Here is a 17121-nt window from a genome sequence, read left to right as displayed (position 1 = left end):
GGGAGATGACATTTTATTCATCTGTTCTTAAGGGTGTTTACCTGTAGGGCTGCACTGGAAAAGAAGGACTACAAAAGCAATAGAGCATTCCTGCAAGCTAGCAGACCAAAACAAATGAATTATTAATCTTAGATTTATTACGATAAAACTTGAATTTCAGGTTACGGTGGAGTAACTTCCTGAATCAATCACACACATAAGACTCATACACAGTATATAAGCATATTAAGCTTATTATACCACATTTTAGTAAACATATTTTCTATAGAAGCATTGTGAAGATATTGTTCATTTAAAAATCTCAAGATGTACTCACATATATAGTAATATTCTCTTCCCGGTCTAAATTCAAATCCTAACGAAAAGGGAGTGAAGAGTTGGAATTTCTCTGAAAACTTTAGAGGCCCATTGGAGGAGTGGGGCCGATTGCACTCCCATCTTTTGAAGCCTTTGGATGTGTGATCACAGGAGCTGTAGCCATCATAGTTCACCATGAACAAAACGTATCGTTCAGTTTTATCTTCAGGCACAGAGTCTTCATAATGAGGGCAGAATACATCTAAATAGTCGTTGATACAGACCTCAATGTGATAGTCACCCCTTATGAACCTACCAGAGAAAAGAAAAGGAAACCATGTTAGGTGTGAATGGTTACGTTTCTATACACAGTATGTAGATAATACAGAAAAATCAATATTGCTTCCTAAAATAAAAATAAGTTAGGGTCAAAAACACCAGTAGCACTGAGGGGGTGCCTCTTCTCAGAGCTCAAGGCCAGATAGGGCTCAACCTCCCCTATAAAGCTGCAAAGGAATGGGTGTTCTCTGCACATACATACATATATTGGTGCTCATATTACTACAGTGGTAATAGCTATAGATGAGCATAATCAAAGGTTCTCATTTACAGCCCCTCCCCCCCTACTTTCAGCAAAGCTTTGAAGATTTTAGCAGAATGAATTGTCAAACAAAGAGAAGGTGAAATTACATTTCATAATGGTGTAATGTACTTTAAATGGCTCCTAAAGGTTACAGAAGATCATTTTAACTATCCTTGACCTATTCTATGAAAAAACAGCTTCTCATTAGCCTTATTGATGTATTTTTGCCACTGAAATTAAAAAACAGTAATAAATAAATAAAGTTTTTGGAAAAATGACTCCAGTTTCAAGTATCAGACTTTTTTTATTTTTTTACTACACTCGATGATAAAAATTATTATTATGCGTACTATTAATATACCAACAGCAATTATGTCATTATTAATGTAAATTAGTGTTAATGATTTACAAAGAAGAAATGTGTTTTTTTTTTATTTTACAGCAAGGCACTCAAAAATTATTGAATATTTCATAACATATTCACAGCAATGAGCCAGCTTCTATTTGCTATGATTTATTACATCAGGACAGCCATATTTATTTAGTTACACTTTGCTGGCACAAATTTTTAAGACATATACAAAGCCCGGTACAGCATTTACAAGAAACGTAAAAGCAGTGCAGTTTGGCTGCCAAACTACACAGAAAAGAATCTGCAGTTTTATGATAAAAGGATTCTGGGATATGAATTAATAGCGCTCGTGCTAACCTGACAGCTCTGAACAAGAGCCAGATGATAGTTGTAGCCCTAGGAAGTCTAGCCCAAATGGGTTTTCTCTTTAATTATTATAAAGCATTTTCAGACATGCAATACTAGAGAATTTGCAAGTGTCAGTCTGGTGACATCTGACACCGATGTGCTCTGAATAATAAATTAGAAGTGAAACTTAAATCCCACCCTTCCCTTTGTAATGACAAAAACTGTATGAAACCGATTTAACTGAAGACACATTTCTGAGGAATGCATGATCCTATATTTAAAGGTCTACAAGAAACAGTTTGTTGTCTTTGTTACGTGATATTGATTTTTCTTCGAATCATAACAAATAGCAAATGTAGCTGACAATTATTATCATATTCAGTCTGAAAGCTCTGCAATTCTGTCTGTCTTCTAAAGGATGACTAGTAAAAGTTACGCATAGTTCTTTTGGGGGGGAAAAAAACTATTTGTAGTAGTCTCTAAAGGATATCACTTTTATTGTAATATTAAAGTTTTTTTTGTTACACAATACATTTGATTTTTTTTTACACCCTTTCATTTAAAATTTAAATGATAAGGCCACAGTTACTGACTTGGAGAACTCCAATTATAGGGCTGTTGAGATATAACATTATTTTGCTTATTTATATTTTAGACAAAATATTTTTAAAAAATATTACTGGTAGATTAATTGGCTTTCCTTGCTAAAATAAGCCTCAGACCATGTTAGGGACGTTAGATTTCAAGTTCTTCCAATAGATAGTTAGTAACATGACTTTGAAATATGGACTCCCGCTTTCCCCGGATAGTAGTACAGACTAGTCCTAATTCTCTGACTATAGGAGAGGTAAGATCCAGAAACATTGCCATGTTAAGAATAGTATAGTCACTTCCCCTATATTGTTCTTATAATTTTACAGACCAGTCCTAGTAATATTTAACCCTGTGGTGGTATGGCTTTGCAAAATGACAATGTTCATTGTAAAATAGCATGGGGTGTAACATGTAATCTAATTTAATCAAGTACATAACACTAAGATTCTGTTTTTTTTTTTCCAATACGGAGAGGTATGCCCACCAAAGAAGCATCTTTATTACACATTGTGACCCGGAGTGTGTGAATGATAGCAGTTCACTCATTACATGCTTTCAGCTGATATGTCAGTGCTCTCTGTCAGGACAGCTGTGGGAGCTGGTATAAATAATTTGCTCTGAAGTCATTCTGTTCATTTCATTCATTAATGCGTAGTAAACTTTCCTGCAAGATGTATATCCTTTATCATTTATTCTAATAAAAGGTCCACTTAAAAGTTCATAGTTTACACAGTGATAAAGCACAATCTATGTTTACTATCCTTAAAATAGTATAATGTCTACAAAACATCAGCTTTAGATTGATGAAATAGAAAGCTTATTAGAGAAACCAGCGAAACCAAGAATTATATATTATGTGTAATGCATACTTCACAGGAGCTGCTCAATCTATCACATTATATTGATGATACAATAACCCTTGCTCACTGACCTCCCTTGCTATCAACTAATTGATCTTCTTCCAGCAGCAGTCACAGTGATGAAGCTGAAGTATAAACAAAGAGTGAAAAGGGGTCATGGAATGTTTCAGTTTGAAAGTTGACATGTGTAAAACTGTATAATGTCTTCTTTGGTACTCCTTCAATTCAAAAGGGTGCCGGGTGTCTTTCACACTCTTGATAACTGCTATTATATGCATTGTTTATTTAAATTGTACAAATCAAGAATCCATATTACAAGACTCATGGGCTAGCGAGATGTCTAAACAAGTACAAACACATCTGATTTGTTTTAAAACAAGGATGTTTTTGATCTGTACCAGGCGTAATAAAGTATAATGAAGCAAACCTCAGTAAAATATGCGTTGATAAGTTTTTTTTTCTAAATCATTTTAAAGTTTCTAACAGCAGATATTTGTGGATACAATAGGTGATCCCTAATAGAATAAAAGCCAGTTAATCACTTTTACCATCTGCCAAACTGCCCAATTCTACAATTCTGGGAATCCCGTAGAAAATCCGAGAACCACATTCAGAACAGATAGTGAAAAGAGATTGTTAAACTCAAATTAACAATCTCCTGTAAAGAGAATAATTTTAGAATTACTGAGCCCTGAGCATCTCAGAGATCAGAGCTTAAAGTAAACCATGGTTTTGTTCAGGTCCACCTAATTGCTTCTCCCTTCACAACTGCATGATTCACTTTCTTCTTTCCCCTGCCAGGGCTAAATTACAGTGTACATTTGTGTATCAGATTTTCTCTTTTCTCTCTATCAAGATGCAACACTGTGTCTAACAGATGGCTAGGCAGTGTTGTCACATGGTGGTGAGTCACTAACCAAAAATCACCATCTAGAAAGATTTGGAGCTACACAAGAAAGTTACAAACATTACCAAGGGTCAGGTTTAATTTAGGAGTACCAATGCTGTGAAACAGATGAGCTGGCTGGGGTTCTTCTTTTATCTAAATGAGTATGGGGTGCATTGGTGAATTTTCCAGTCCATGATGTGCATTTTAGTATAATAAATACCATGGCATTGCCAGTGGTTACAATTTATTCAGACTCGAAATTATCACAGCTTAAAATTATTATTATTTTTTTAAATGGCAGCCCTGAAAGCTTTAAATGATATAGAAGACCAATAAAAGGAAGTTTTGAATTTCCTCCAACCACAGGTGGAAATCGGCAACACATGGATGTTAAGCTTTTGACCTTTACCACTACAGCTGCTTTAAGCACAAAAAAGAAAAGTTTCCCTAATGCTAAGTTCATAATATCATCAATCAAATATACAAGCAAGTATCCACAAGTCATTTTCTCTGTAACTTGCATGATGAGTTAATAACTGTCATAGAAATAATCAAAACACCATTATTTGTTAAATATTTGTAAAAAAAGTAGTAGTAATAAAGGTTAGTTTTATCACACAGAAGCATGTCCCGAATAGTTTAATATCCAAATCACACTTTTCTATTGCAGTACATTGCAATATGTTGTGGGTTACTGCAAGCCAATGCACAAAGGCAATGCAATTAAGATGTACATTCTTTGTAGCAAGCAACAAAGCATGGTGAAATGTAAAGCCTTCAAGCTCTCTGACTGGCTCAAGGAGATTTGTGAACTCCAGTTCATAGTTAGTAACCTCCCTGAGGTTTGAGCTATCATTGACTCTCCAATTATACCTTTAAAACCAGCAAAAGCCACCTGAATATCCCCTTTTCATTGACTTTACAGCATTTCCCCAAAAAATACAGAATTCACCCAAATCTCCTGACATTTACTAAACATTCACAGAAATTAAAGTCCTCAGTTTTTTTAATCTCTATTCTGGAATACATAAGCAGCTATAATAGATAACCACTAAGGGAGTAATATATTGGTTGCAGGGATTGTAAGGTGGTCACACGGTATAAGATGCTAACCACAATCAGGTTAACAGCAGAAAAACTTTACATTGTAGCTGGATACTGAAACTTGCAAATTGATGACTTTTCGTTTTTTTAGAGACAAAATGGACAACAACAGAAGTAATAATAATACCTGATCATAAAAATATGCACTGTATATACCAGTCACTTTTGGGTTGTGCTAGACATGTCACTTACTTTACTATGTCATCTCCCTGCTAAAGAAAGAAAAGGACCTTGAAGACATTTATCAAAGTTGAGCTAGAGTGACAAATGGTACATGTCATGAGTCTAGAACACACTGCTGTGTATATGTCACAATAAGTTTGACAAAACCTGCACCAGGCAATTCATCTTAGTTACCTCCGCTCATCAAAGTTGTAATGTCAAATGCACAACTTAGCTGCTAGTATAAAGTGAAGGGCATTAAGTGAACTCTATATAAGCATGTCTTTACTACTGTTGCTACTAAGGGCATTACAAAGAGATCCTGCCACTGCTTTTTATTTTTTGTTTTTTTGCAACTAAATCAAAAAGATCAAGACTCCATGCCTTGATGTTATATTAGCATTAACAGTGTGTCAGTAACTGTTTCACAGCTGGAGTATTTTAATAAAGAGCCAACAACAGATCAAACAATGCCCCAGGCAGGTTTTCAACTGTGAATTAGAATTCATTCTCCTTGTGCCAGCCAGAGAAGGCCAAGAGGGTGTGCTGGCATGCAACTTAGAGGTAGAAGTGACTGGACAGCCTTATAACCTAATAAATTAGGCAAAACAGGCTGATAATCTTAAAAAAGGGTTACAGCTGCTATTGCACCTGTTCAGGTTCCCTTGCTAGTAATCTGGTCTTGTCCTAGGTGAATTATTTAATGAATATAACCCACTGAAAGTGATTCAAAACTTGGTGAGGATCTACTTGCAAGTAAGTGCTAGGAACTCTGTATGCAATCAGGTGAGTGCTCCCATATACTTAGAAATAACTTGTGGCCACTGTACTTTTCTTTTTCACATACTTGTAAATGGTCTTTTACCCCCAAGAAATTTGATGCCATTGATTTCTGGAATATTTCTCAGCAGAACACAGTATGAATATGATATGAATAATATGTCTAAAGAAAATAATCAAAAACTAATTATGACTAATAGGAAGCTAAATCATTTAAATGAGGTGCTTAGTAAAATAATCACAGGCCTAGATAATACATCCTAATGGTAAGATGATATTTGTGGTTTTATCAGCATGAATTCATGAGGTCAAAGTTATCTCATATAAAGTGTCACTCCTCCTTAAAATAATAACTTGGTTCTTGGGAGGTAAGTTACTGGTAAAATATTTGCCATGTTGTATATATCTTGGGGACTTATTGGTGAAATATCATCACCAGGGAGTAATGGGTTTCTGGCTCTGCACAAACATTGTGATTATTGTAAATGGATCCCATTTTAGTGTTGAATTTCTAAGGGATGAGTATAAAATGTGCAAAGGAAGTAGAACCCAAATCTACCCGGATGTCCCATACTTCAACTTCAATTTTTAAACTTCTGTTTATTCATTGACATTTTCAATGCAGATAGAAGCCAGAGACTGGCAGCCCACCAGGCTCTTTTCATTAAAGAAAAGAAAAAAAGTTTTGGGTTAGCCAACTATTAAACTCTCTTGGCTTTATTTACTACGGTTGCAAGCTTAGTATACCCTAGGGTACCAAGCTATTGATCAATGCTAATCTTAAACTAATTAAATTGAACATACAAATCCCCAATACATGTGTGATATTACTAGTACTCACCTTCTAAAAGAAGGAGAGCAGAGATTTTGTAATTAAAAAAAACATTTTTTTCGTTTAGCTAGGATGAGTCATTGTAATGAATTATAAAAGTAAAGAATGTGCTTCAAATAGAATGAAATCATCGAATTTTATCTTTCTATTACAAAAAAAATATTTCCATTTAGAATACAGTTAAAATATTTATGATGCTCTGAATCGGATATATTTATGATTGCACATGCTGTAAAGTTTTAACACCACTAAAATTTTACACATGCAATCAGGCAACAATTTATTAATTCATTATTTATCCATATTGTTTCTTTTCTTAAACAAGCACATAAAACAATAAAAGCATAATATTGAATAGAGCACACATAATATTCATGGTGCCAGAATCTGCCGACACACATGCATATGAATATAGACCTGGAGAAGCTTGTAGTCAGTCCCAGATTACATGTGTTGCCTTGCATTCATATAAAGCACGCTTATGCCACTTTATGTATATAAGTATATTTATTTATGCATATTAGGTATATTTACACATTAGGGTTTTGATGCACTATTTAAAATTAGTAATTTTTATTGCAAACATTTCTGTTTTATAGTACCTTGTACATTGTCATCTTATCATCTTGCACAACATTAATTTGAAACTTATGTTAACAATTCAATGTACTTCTCTGTGTCCAGTTTGCTTTAATGCTCTTAATAAGTGACCCTTGGTGATTTCCACATGCAGCGCAATGCACAGTTACTCATTTACATACACAGATGCCCATGTGTATGCCATCTCAGGCTGCCTGTTAAATGATGCTTTCAAGCTACTCAGTATGAATGTGGGTAGCATGGTTTGATTACATAAAAAAAAAAAACAACCAAAGAACATTTTAGATTCGCTTAAGCAAACTTTACACCACAGGAACACATCCCAATGATGAGTTTCTTGAGGTATTTTAATGCCATTTGATTATATGACTAGAACAACTAAGCAATATGCAAGTGGTATCTAAAAGTGTGCATCAGTTCCTTTGAGATTATAAATAATTATTAGCTCACTTGAAAAGACCTCATCTATATGTAAATGATTAGGCAGGCACTTGTTTACGACTGTATTATATAAAAAAAAAAGTGGAATTTTTGTCACAAAGGAAGAAGTCGTATAAAACTCACGCTTTTATTAAACACATCAGTTTAATAAAAATGTAGTGATTCTAACTCAATGAGGGTTTTTTTCAACGGGTCTCAATTTATAAAATAATGAATATATGCAGATTTCTTGACATCTTTCAAATGAGCATTTCTATACATTAATTTCATTTGTTTGCTGTGTGTCTTCTAAGTTATAATAAATCTGTTATGGCGCATGCTGAATCTCCATTGTTACCAACAGACGGGAATAAAAACCTTGGTTAACTATTTTTTACAACACTTGACTACAAAATTGCATATCACAGAATTTTGAAAGGCTTGAATTAATGTGGTTTTACAATTGTCGTGTTGCTTGCATTATGAATAGTATAGTCAGATTTAAATATTTAAATCTATTTGCATATATTCCCTATAAATGTTGGTTTGTAAAAGGCACCTGATTATAATCATGACAGTGAATGCAATTTGTAATGGACGAAACTTTGTTCAAAGTAATAATTTATGCCCACACTGGAAGAGATCTTCAGCTAATGCAACAGATTTTTGCAGCTTTGAAATGTTTGTTTTCAATTATTCCTTATCTTTTTCAGTTTATTCCAGAGAGCTCCTGACAGCTGGGATCTGCTTTCTCCCAACCAGGTTTGAATTGGAATAGTGGATCTGTAGAACTTCCTAAAGATGGTATTGTAAACTCTTGTTAGTTCAGATTAATACAATAGGTCTTTGAATGGCCATCTGTGATATACCATAGTAATGTCTTGTATTTAGGTTCAATATATTATGCGGTCCATAGTCATGTCAATAATTGTGCATTGCAGGGGCTCACAATCTAATGTCTCTTCCATAGTCATATCCTAAAAATTCAGCCTAAGGGAAATTTATGGGGAAAGCCAAATAACCTAACTGTATGTTTCTGGGATGTGTGAGAAAACCCACACAAACACTGCGATAATTTACAAACTTCACACAGTCAGTACACCCTGGCTGAGATATAAAAGTGGACCCTTAGTGTTGCAAAGGAAAGAGTGCTACCGAAGAGGAAAAAGAGCCACCGTAATGCAGGTGTACATCTCTTTTTGTTGCATATTTCTGCAGTGGAGCCTTTATCTGTAATAACCACTGGGTGAGATGTTGTGGACGTGATTTGGTTTAAATCCGGTTTAGGATGAACAATTTGAGCTTGACACATTTATGGCCATGTGATCACAATACTACAGTATTTCTGATACAATTATTTTGTAAGCATATTTTGTGGCCATGTAATTTTGGCTTGTGCTAGAAACCAAGGACCAGTAAATCAAATGATAACAATGCCCTGAACTACTATTAACTAAAGGTTTCCTGGAAACCTCTTAATGCTACAATCAATTAAAAACATCAAGCAGGAAACTAGGTTTTTTTTTCTAAAAATGCTTAGATATATGGTATTTGTTAACCTATGACACTATTTCCAAAAGGGTAGAACATAGCCACGTAGAAGACAATAGAACGTTGGTGATGATAGCCACAGACCAGTTTTATGACAGTCACGTGTTTCTTTGTCATACCTCAGTTTAATTTGATATTCCCAAATGATTTTCAAATGCCAACTTCAATTACTAGCTCTGGATAAGGGAACAAAACATAATTCTGCTACAAAATACCTGAATAACTAAAACGAATAAGAAATAATCATCAACAGTACAATCAACTTCTGTCAATAAAATGGAAGGTAATGTTATACAAAGCTACTAATAGTGAAATGAATATCAGGATCAGGACTAATAAAAAATGAAGACTTGTAAATAAGCTAGAAGCTAAAATAATCACGAACTTGCACACGGCTTGGTACATTACCCTCATTACATGCAAATTTAAATCTGTTTGTTCTTCCTAGTTTGATTTGCACATATGCTACAACCTGAGCATTGTGCCGAGGCTTCACTAACACTAAGATTAATAGTCAAGGTCAAGGACTGATGATGAAATCCAGCTAGAATGTAAAACAGAGGAAGTAATAGGCAACACGCAGTTGTCTGCAACAACACCACTGAGCTGTTTAGAGACAATGATGCAGTGGTCCTACCTGAGCAGACAGAAATGTTTTTTTTACTTCTTCTTCTTGTTAAGTCCTCTATTCAATTATAGTTTATCAGGGTAATTAAACACTGAAAAAGGATGCCAGGCTAATTGTTAGATTATGATAATTACACGCCATAGCTCCACTAAAGCTGATCAAAATAAGATGTGGTTGCATGCATTTAGTTAAAGCTGTTTTGTAATCTCAGGCTGCAGCAATGAAAGCAAAGGGCCATTTATAACTAGTTCATTACAAATCAGCCAGAGAAGCTTATTATTTGTAACCTTCCTTTTTCACCCAGTCTAGTGGAACAAAACTCCACAAAGGTTGTGCCCAAAACGACTGCCTTGGATTGGCTGACTTCCATCATAATTACACAGTCGAATAAAATTAGGTTAGTTCAGTAAAAAGAGTTCAGACTTGGAATTACTGTGTCAAACAAGAGTTTGCAGTAACTCAGCTCCAAGGTGAATCTAAACTAGATAGGACTATGTGGACAGAAACAGAGGTCAGATTTCCTTCCTTCCAAGCTAACAGGTCAAATTGTATTGATATTTTCGAGTTAATTTAGTGTTTGGGGATACTTTCCGAGATCATAACTCCAGCCACATTTAAATTTGTCCAGATGTTACTTCAGGTAAAGATTTCATTAATCAGAGTAAACACTACATCGAATTTTGACTGATTTACATTTAAACATTTTGCTACGAGTCATCAGTGCAACTGGAGTACCGTATTTGTAAATTAGTAACATGTCACCCTCAGTAGGTAAGACTCCCTATCACGTGCCTAGTGTTTTATCAGACACAGTAACCATGTTCATTTCATGAACCTAGAAATTATTATTTTTTAACCTATACCTAGCCTTGAAAATAATTAACTAACCTTTAACCCAAGCCTAACCCTTTAACGTTAATGCTCTATCCTTGGCCTTACACTTTATTTTTACCTCTAACTCTTACTGTAAACCTTAATTCTTCAACTAGACATGAATGAATCAATAGACATGGAATATGTCAATTATTAGAAATTATAGGTCAGCATTTTGTTGCATAACATTGTGCTAAAAATTTGAAGATAAATGGCTACTGCTGCATAGATGCCGATTTATAGTCCAGCCAAAAAGCTGTTATTCATGACTTTAACAAGCATATGAATGATCCAAATGTGCGGATACTTTTTGTACTGAATGATAACTCTAAAAAAAGGAAGGAATGTAGGGAGGCTCTAAACCAAGCTCTAACACTTATTTACCAGTTATATAGATTCAATAGACATCTTCCAAGAATCTTTGCACCTACATTCTATACAAGTAAACAGGGAAATGCAACTGATTTAGAGTGAGATGTTTTATGGTCTTTTGAGCGTTTTAATAAAAAAAATAAATTGATTCTATTTTAGAAACTCAATATACCAGTGGCTGTTGTAAAGTTTGGTTGCAGGCTGATAATACTGTATATAAAGTTTAGAACTCTTAGCTTCCTGTCCTGCTGTTTTATTTTCAGATTGTGAAGTTTTCCCTCACATGGACCCATATATTTCCTTTTGTAGAGATGAAACAGTTGAAACTAATCTGTCAAAATGATGAGTTGGGCACACTCATTTTATTAAAAAAAATCAGCATAGCAGAAAGCAGCATCAGCATATGCAGGAGATTGTCAAAGGATGGCTAACCTAATTATAAATTTTCACTGCAGGACAGCAATGTGGAGATATTTAAAAAACAGGCACACCAAAAGTAGATTTTAAAACTATTTAATTGATCAATCATTCTAATCCATTAGTTTGTAATATTAAACCCCTCTAAAATTTGACCCTAAACGCTAGATTTTCTCTAGTGCCCCATATTCTGGACACCTGCAGGCACTTTACTTGTGCTCAATGTTTTTTTCTGTTGAGTGGAAGGCATTCATCAAGGAGATAGACTATGTCACTCAAGGTAATGACCCATTCAGAATCCTGTCAACTGTGAGTGAACTTCAATCTTCCATCCCTAAAATGACTCAGAATGGCCTCCGAAAAGTTAAGTGAACTTTCCACAATCTCTTGTTACTCTCTTTCCTACACATCAACCCCTATCTGTTTTGAATTTTTCAATGTTAAAGCGTCATAGGTGAATGTTTACCAATGTGTATTTTTGTGCCATGTTAACAATTGATTTTTGACGTAAAACAGCTGATGATGGGAACCAATAAGACACGTAGGTTAAACAGCTCATAAATATTTGTCAAAAAGAAAGAAGATCATTGTAAAAGTCTTTGATGTAAGTGCTTGTGACTGCCTGGTCTGTAAAGCATCAAACTGCGTACATCTATTGAGATAGTTTAGGCATCTTACATACATGTCTCTTGAGATGTTGCTGCTGGACCTGGTCCAAACACATCCACTTAGGAGCATAGCACTCTGCCAGGATTCTATCCCAAAATTCTAGATATACTTTACAATGAACTATACAAAAATCTAACTGAATATTATTTGATTTAAACTGATTACTGCATCTGTATTACATTTTTGCAAGAGCTGCAAAGGATTCAAGAATCACCTGTGGCACATATATAGGAGATAATAGGAAGCAGATAAGCTCTGAAAATATGTATTTCATTTGTAAAAAAAAATCTCTAGTATGCACTTACATTTCTCTTTTTAAGTGATAGAAGCATTCTAAAAAATATTAGAATTCCCAGGTGCTCTGTGATTATTAAGAAAATGGAAAGTTCATTATAACTCACATTGGATCTGTCATCTATGAAATAACAGCTCACTTTAGCACTGTAAAAGGAAATAATATTGTTTTTTATAATCCCTGTGTGTTACATTTGCCTCATTGTAGTCACTGCTGTGTTCTTTGTATCCTTTCCCGATATCCCTATGTATGGAATATCATATAAGAAAGATCAGTTCTCTGAGGCCATAGACTGAGTTTTAAAGCATTCTGCATTTAAAAAAAGAACATTATTTCAAAGTAAACATGGGTGACCCCTATTCTGATCTTTAAGGATCTTTGTTCTGTAACTGTCTCAGAAGTGCGGCAGTTGTCTGGTCTGAAAAGCTTCTCTGGGCAGAGCTGGGCCAGACACGAGGATGATAAAGTGAGATTGTGAACTGAGGGGCACCTTCATGCTGTGTGACATGGCGTCGCATTGATCCTCGGGTGGTTAGACTGGTGTTCATCTTCCCCTATGCCTATGGCTTTAATCCCTCCAATTGCTGCCTCTACCTGCGTATCGATCACACTCTGCAGTGGGAATTTCACTTGATGGGAAAGGAGAACATTTCTGTCTCTTTGCAGCAAGAACCAGAATTATACATCAAATGGTTATTTGATGGAAATAGTTTAAAGCAGCAACATTTAAAATGCTGCCCTTGGTAAAAAAAAAAAATATATATATATATACTGCTCCTTCTGGCTTACAATATTTTATACAAATACTGAGACCATTTGTGATTTAATTTTTAAAGGCCAAGTAAAACAAACATGAAGTATCTAGGGATAAAAAAAATAGAGAATTTTGGCAAAAAATAAAGACAAGTATAGGAAAAATGCCAACTGGGGAAGACTATACTGACGTAACTTTACCTGACCTAACTTTGAAGTATAAATGGTATGTATTCTATCAATCCCAATAAATAGTTTTGGTGTAATTACTTTTTAACTTATTTTGAAGCAAATTTTACCTTTGCATTCTGCATTGCCATATTTAAAAACGCAATCTGACTATTGATTGACATGTCTGGAGTGTTCTCAGAACCAAAACTTAAAAAAATGTGGCACAGCCCAACTTCAGCAGGTAATGCAAAAAAATGTCTAGCCTCTGATTTAGAATGAAGAACAATGACCAATAACCAGGTACTAGTTCTGTAAACTGTGAAATTGTATTTGACAGTCTATGCTTTAAGAAATCTCCCAACGGCTAAATTACACTGTAGCTCACATGCAGATGTGACAGTAGGGGGTCTGCTGGCGGTATAGCCATTTATTAAAAGATGGGTGCTGACTTTGCTCTTTCTTCATCCATCCAAGTTTCAAATCTGTATTTAAATCTGCTTTGTACTACCTGAAAAAATTAGTCTCAGTCAATGGCTGCCTTCAACCACAATCATACCGTTTCCCTTTTAAATGAAACCTCTGGTCTGGGTATAGGCCTATGACTCTCTTTACCCAAATCAAATCACTTTAGCTCAGACACATAAATTATTAACTGTAATAATAAGTGAGTTGGCATTTTTAAATAATTTACTAAATCCAACATTTGATGAGCTAGAAGGTATTTGTCTTTTAACTGAAAAGCTGTTTTTATAGTTATCTATAAAAACTCACAGACATGATGTTCTAAATATCTTCAAGTCATTAATCTTAAAATAATGGTCTTGTGGAATTCCTAATTTACAACAGGAAATTTTCCTATTATCAGCAAAACCACATTCAATACTAGAGGGACACTGAACCCAGCTTGATTGTACAAATCTATAGCATGTGCTCCATTATGACCCTATTAGTAAAAGTAAAAAGCATTTGTATTCTTATATCCTTCAATATTCTCCATATTGTCTCAGCCATTAATGCTCCCATAGTGATCAATTAAAAACCCAACAATACACTGTGCAACAAACTTCTCTGAAAAGTCCTTTATGGCTTTGTTTTCAAATAAAAGAACATTCCCATGTAGTGTAATGCTAACGAGATAAATAAAAAGTTATAGAAAAGTTATGTAACATATTTCTATTTAATAAAGTGAATTACTGACTATTAATTGTAAAAGGGTAGTTGGCAATGTAAAAAAAATATTTTGCTTTGACAGCAAACTTTCCTAATCATTGCACACCTCCCATAAAAACTACTGATATGTGGCTTTAAATAGGTTATACAGAGGCACAGCGACAAGGTAGCATATAAAATAATGTGACCACTTTACCACGGCCACCATCAACTTCCACAAATGAGGTTTCATCTTTGGAGCAGTAGTGACTGTGGACCTTTAAAGGAGTCTATGCTTATGACTATTACCCTGGTGCACTGAAACACAAAATAAAAAAAATAAGTAAATGTAACATGTAGCCTAAACACCAATGACTCCTATCTAGACATAGAAATGTTTAGTGTGTTCTGGTTTCAAAGCTGTTTTGAGACCAGATAACAAGATTTGGTCCTTCCAGGTTTATGAAGCAATAAGTTGGGTTTCTAGAAATAAAAAGTTTTTGTAAACAAAAACAAATGATTTCCACCCTTCTGTGTAGTAACATGGAAGAGTCCCAGCCTCCTGCATGACCCACAGCAGCAAGTTTTCCTGATGGTTACTGACAGCAGATTATAAAGTGAATCCTTTGTTGATACTGTTTAAAAATATATGGTCATATAGCAAATATAATTACTCAAATATTGAGGTTTTTAGTTATTTTGAATGATAAGTGTATCAGCTGTTCCTGGGTTTTGCAAAATCTTCTCTGAGAATGCCTGTTGAGTCCTTGGAACCATTTGAATGTACTCTGGCGTACTTTAACCTTGGCATCCTACTGATAATGGTCTTCCAAGGCCAGAACTGCATTGCATCAAAAATGCTCAGCAGTTTCAACCGCTAAATATTAGAGATGATTAGACAATTTCAGGTTCGCTTGATTTTGCAGAAAAAATTGTGTTTTTTGTGAGTGTCGACTACTGCTTGCAATGCCAGACAACTATTCCAAAACTACATTACTAAAGACATTTTGGTGTTTTTCACTTACAAAAGGCCTGAAAGTAAAAACAAGTCCTATGCGTAGAACTACCAATTAGATTCAAAAAGGGAGACAAAGGTATTGTTCAGCAGCACACAGATACACTAGAAATAAACTTGTGGGATGATCTCTGCATTCTTGCTGCAGTGGTTTAGATCTTGGCACTATTTGTTGTACTGCATAGTATATTCACTAACTGGCTGCACTTGTTGTCACAAACTGGTATTCACTGATATAACTGATAGAGAAGGCAACATGACAGTAGTAATTAGCCGCCATTGCTTGCTCGCCCACACTAGGGCTAAACAGTAACATATGCTGGCCATGTGTTTATCCTGGCAATCTTCACCTAAGTGAAGTGTGCTTCTAGGATTCTCTTCTCTTACTGTGCCCTGAGGCATACACTAAAATCCATTAATGGATATTGAAAACAATACCCTATCTGTCAAAAGCCTTGTTGGCATAACACGCAGTTCACAGGATTAAGACAGATGCCTGGTACATCTACTAGAAAGAGCATGATATTCTGATATTGCTAAGGATTTTCTGCACCGAATGAACTTGTGCTCTGTGTTTAACATCCAAAGACATCATTCAGCAGGAAAAGATCTCAGGACTGTTTTTTTTTCCTTAAAGCAAAACCAACATATATAAAAATACAGGAATGCCAGCTGTTGAAATATTTACATATTTAAATATTTGGAATTATGGGTGTAATTATAAGGGCAAATAGCTATAGGAGATATATAAATAATTACTGCTTCTTCACTGTGGAGTTGGATGGCCTTTCTTTGGGTTTCTACATTGCAACCTGATGACAAGGCCACTTTCCAATGGGTCTATGGAATACTTAGAGAAATAATGACATTGTAAACAGGGGCAGAAACCGGATCAGTTGATGGTGGGCTCCTACTGCAGTAAAACATCCCCAATCTTCACTCCTGGAAGAGAACGTCTGGAGGGTGACATGAGTTTTTTTATGTAAATGGTTAGGAGTAGGGATGATGAAAGGGATGGGGTATTTCTAGCTGGCCCAGAGATGAGCTTTAACATGTTATTAAAATTTCAAAAATGGGTTTCTCAATCTTTTTAAATCTGCCGCTTTCATTAAAATATACGTGTCGCTCCTACCACCAACTGCCACCCATGCAATAAAATGCAGCTGATGCTGGAGTAAATGCAGGAAGACAGAAAATGAAAAAAAAAAAATATTTTAGGGAAAAATGGCAATTGTTTTTTTATAATACATTCAGTTAGTGCTTAGATCTAATTTGAAGGCAGTGTTAAGAGGTCCTGGTTTTCTTTTTTGGGCCGAAGCAGCCTAGGAAATCTCATTACCCTTACATGAAATGGGCCAGATCTTTTCACAGGGATTTCTTTCCCTAGAAATCTTCTTCAATTACTAT

The 17121-nt window shown here is 35.0% G+C and overlaps 1 protein-coding gene across 2 annotated transcripts in view; it reads right to left on the bottom strand.

Moving 5' to 3' along the window:
* The window catches only part of EFNA5 (ephrin A5), a 283297-nt gene that overhangs the window by 45831 nt on the left and 220345 nt on the right, over positions 1–17121 (bottom strand). For both annotated transcript variants that reach the window (XM_072416111.1, XM_072416110.1), the window contains exon 2: positions 317–609. In XM_072416111.1, the coding sequence (XP_072272212.1) occupies positions 317–609 (293 nt within the window). The remainder of the gene's footprint in view (positions 1–316; positions 610–17121) is intronic.

This window comes from Pyxicephalus adspersus, chromosome 6 (genome assembly GCF_032062135.1).
Source record: "Pyxicephalus adspersus chromosome 6, UCB_Pads_2.0, whole genome shotgun sequence".
In the NCBI taxonomy this organism is placed as follows: domain Eukaryota; kingdom Metazoa; phylum Chordata; class Amphibia; order Anura; family Pyxicephalidae; genus Pyxicephalus; species Pyxicephalus adspersus.
The sequence above is the reverse complement of the archived record's forward strand: the minus strand, read 5'-3'. Positions and strand labels throughout refer to the sequence as shown.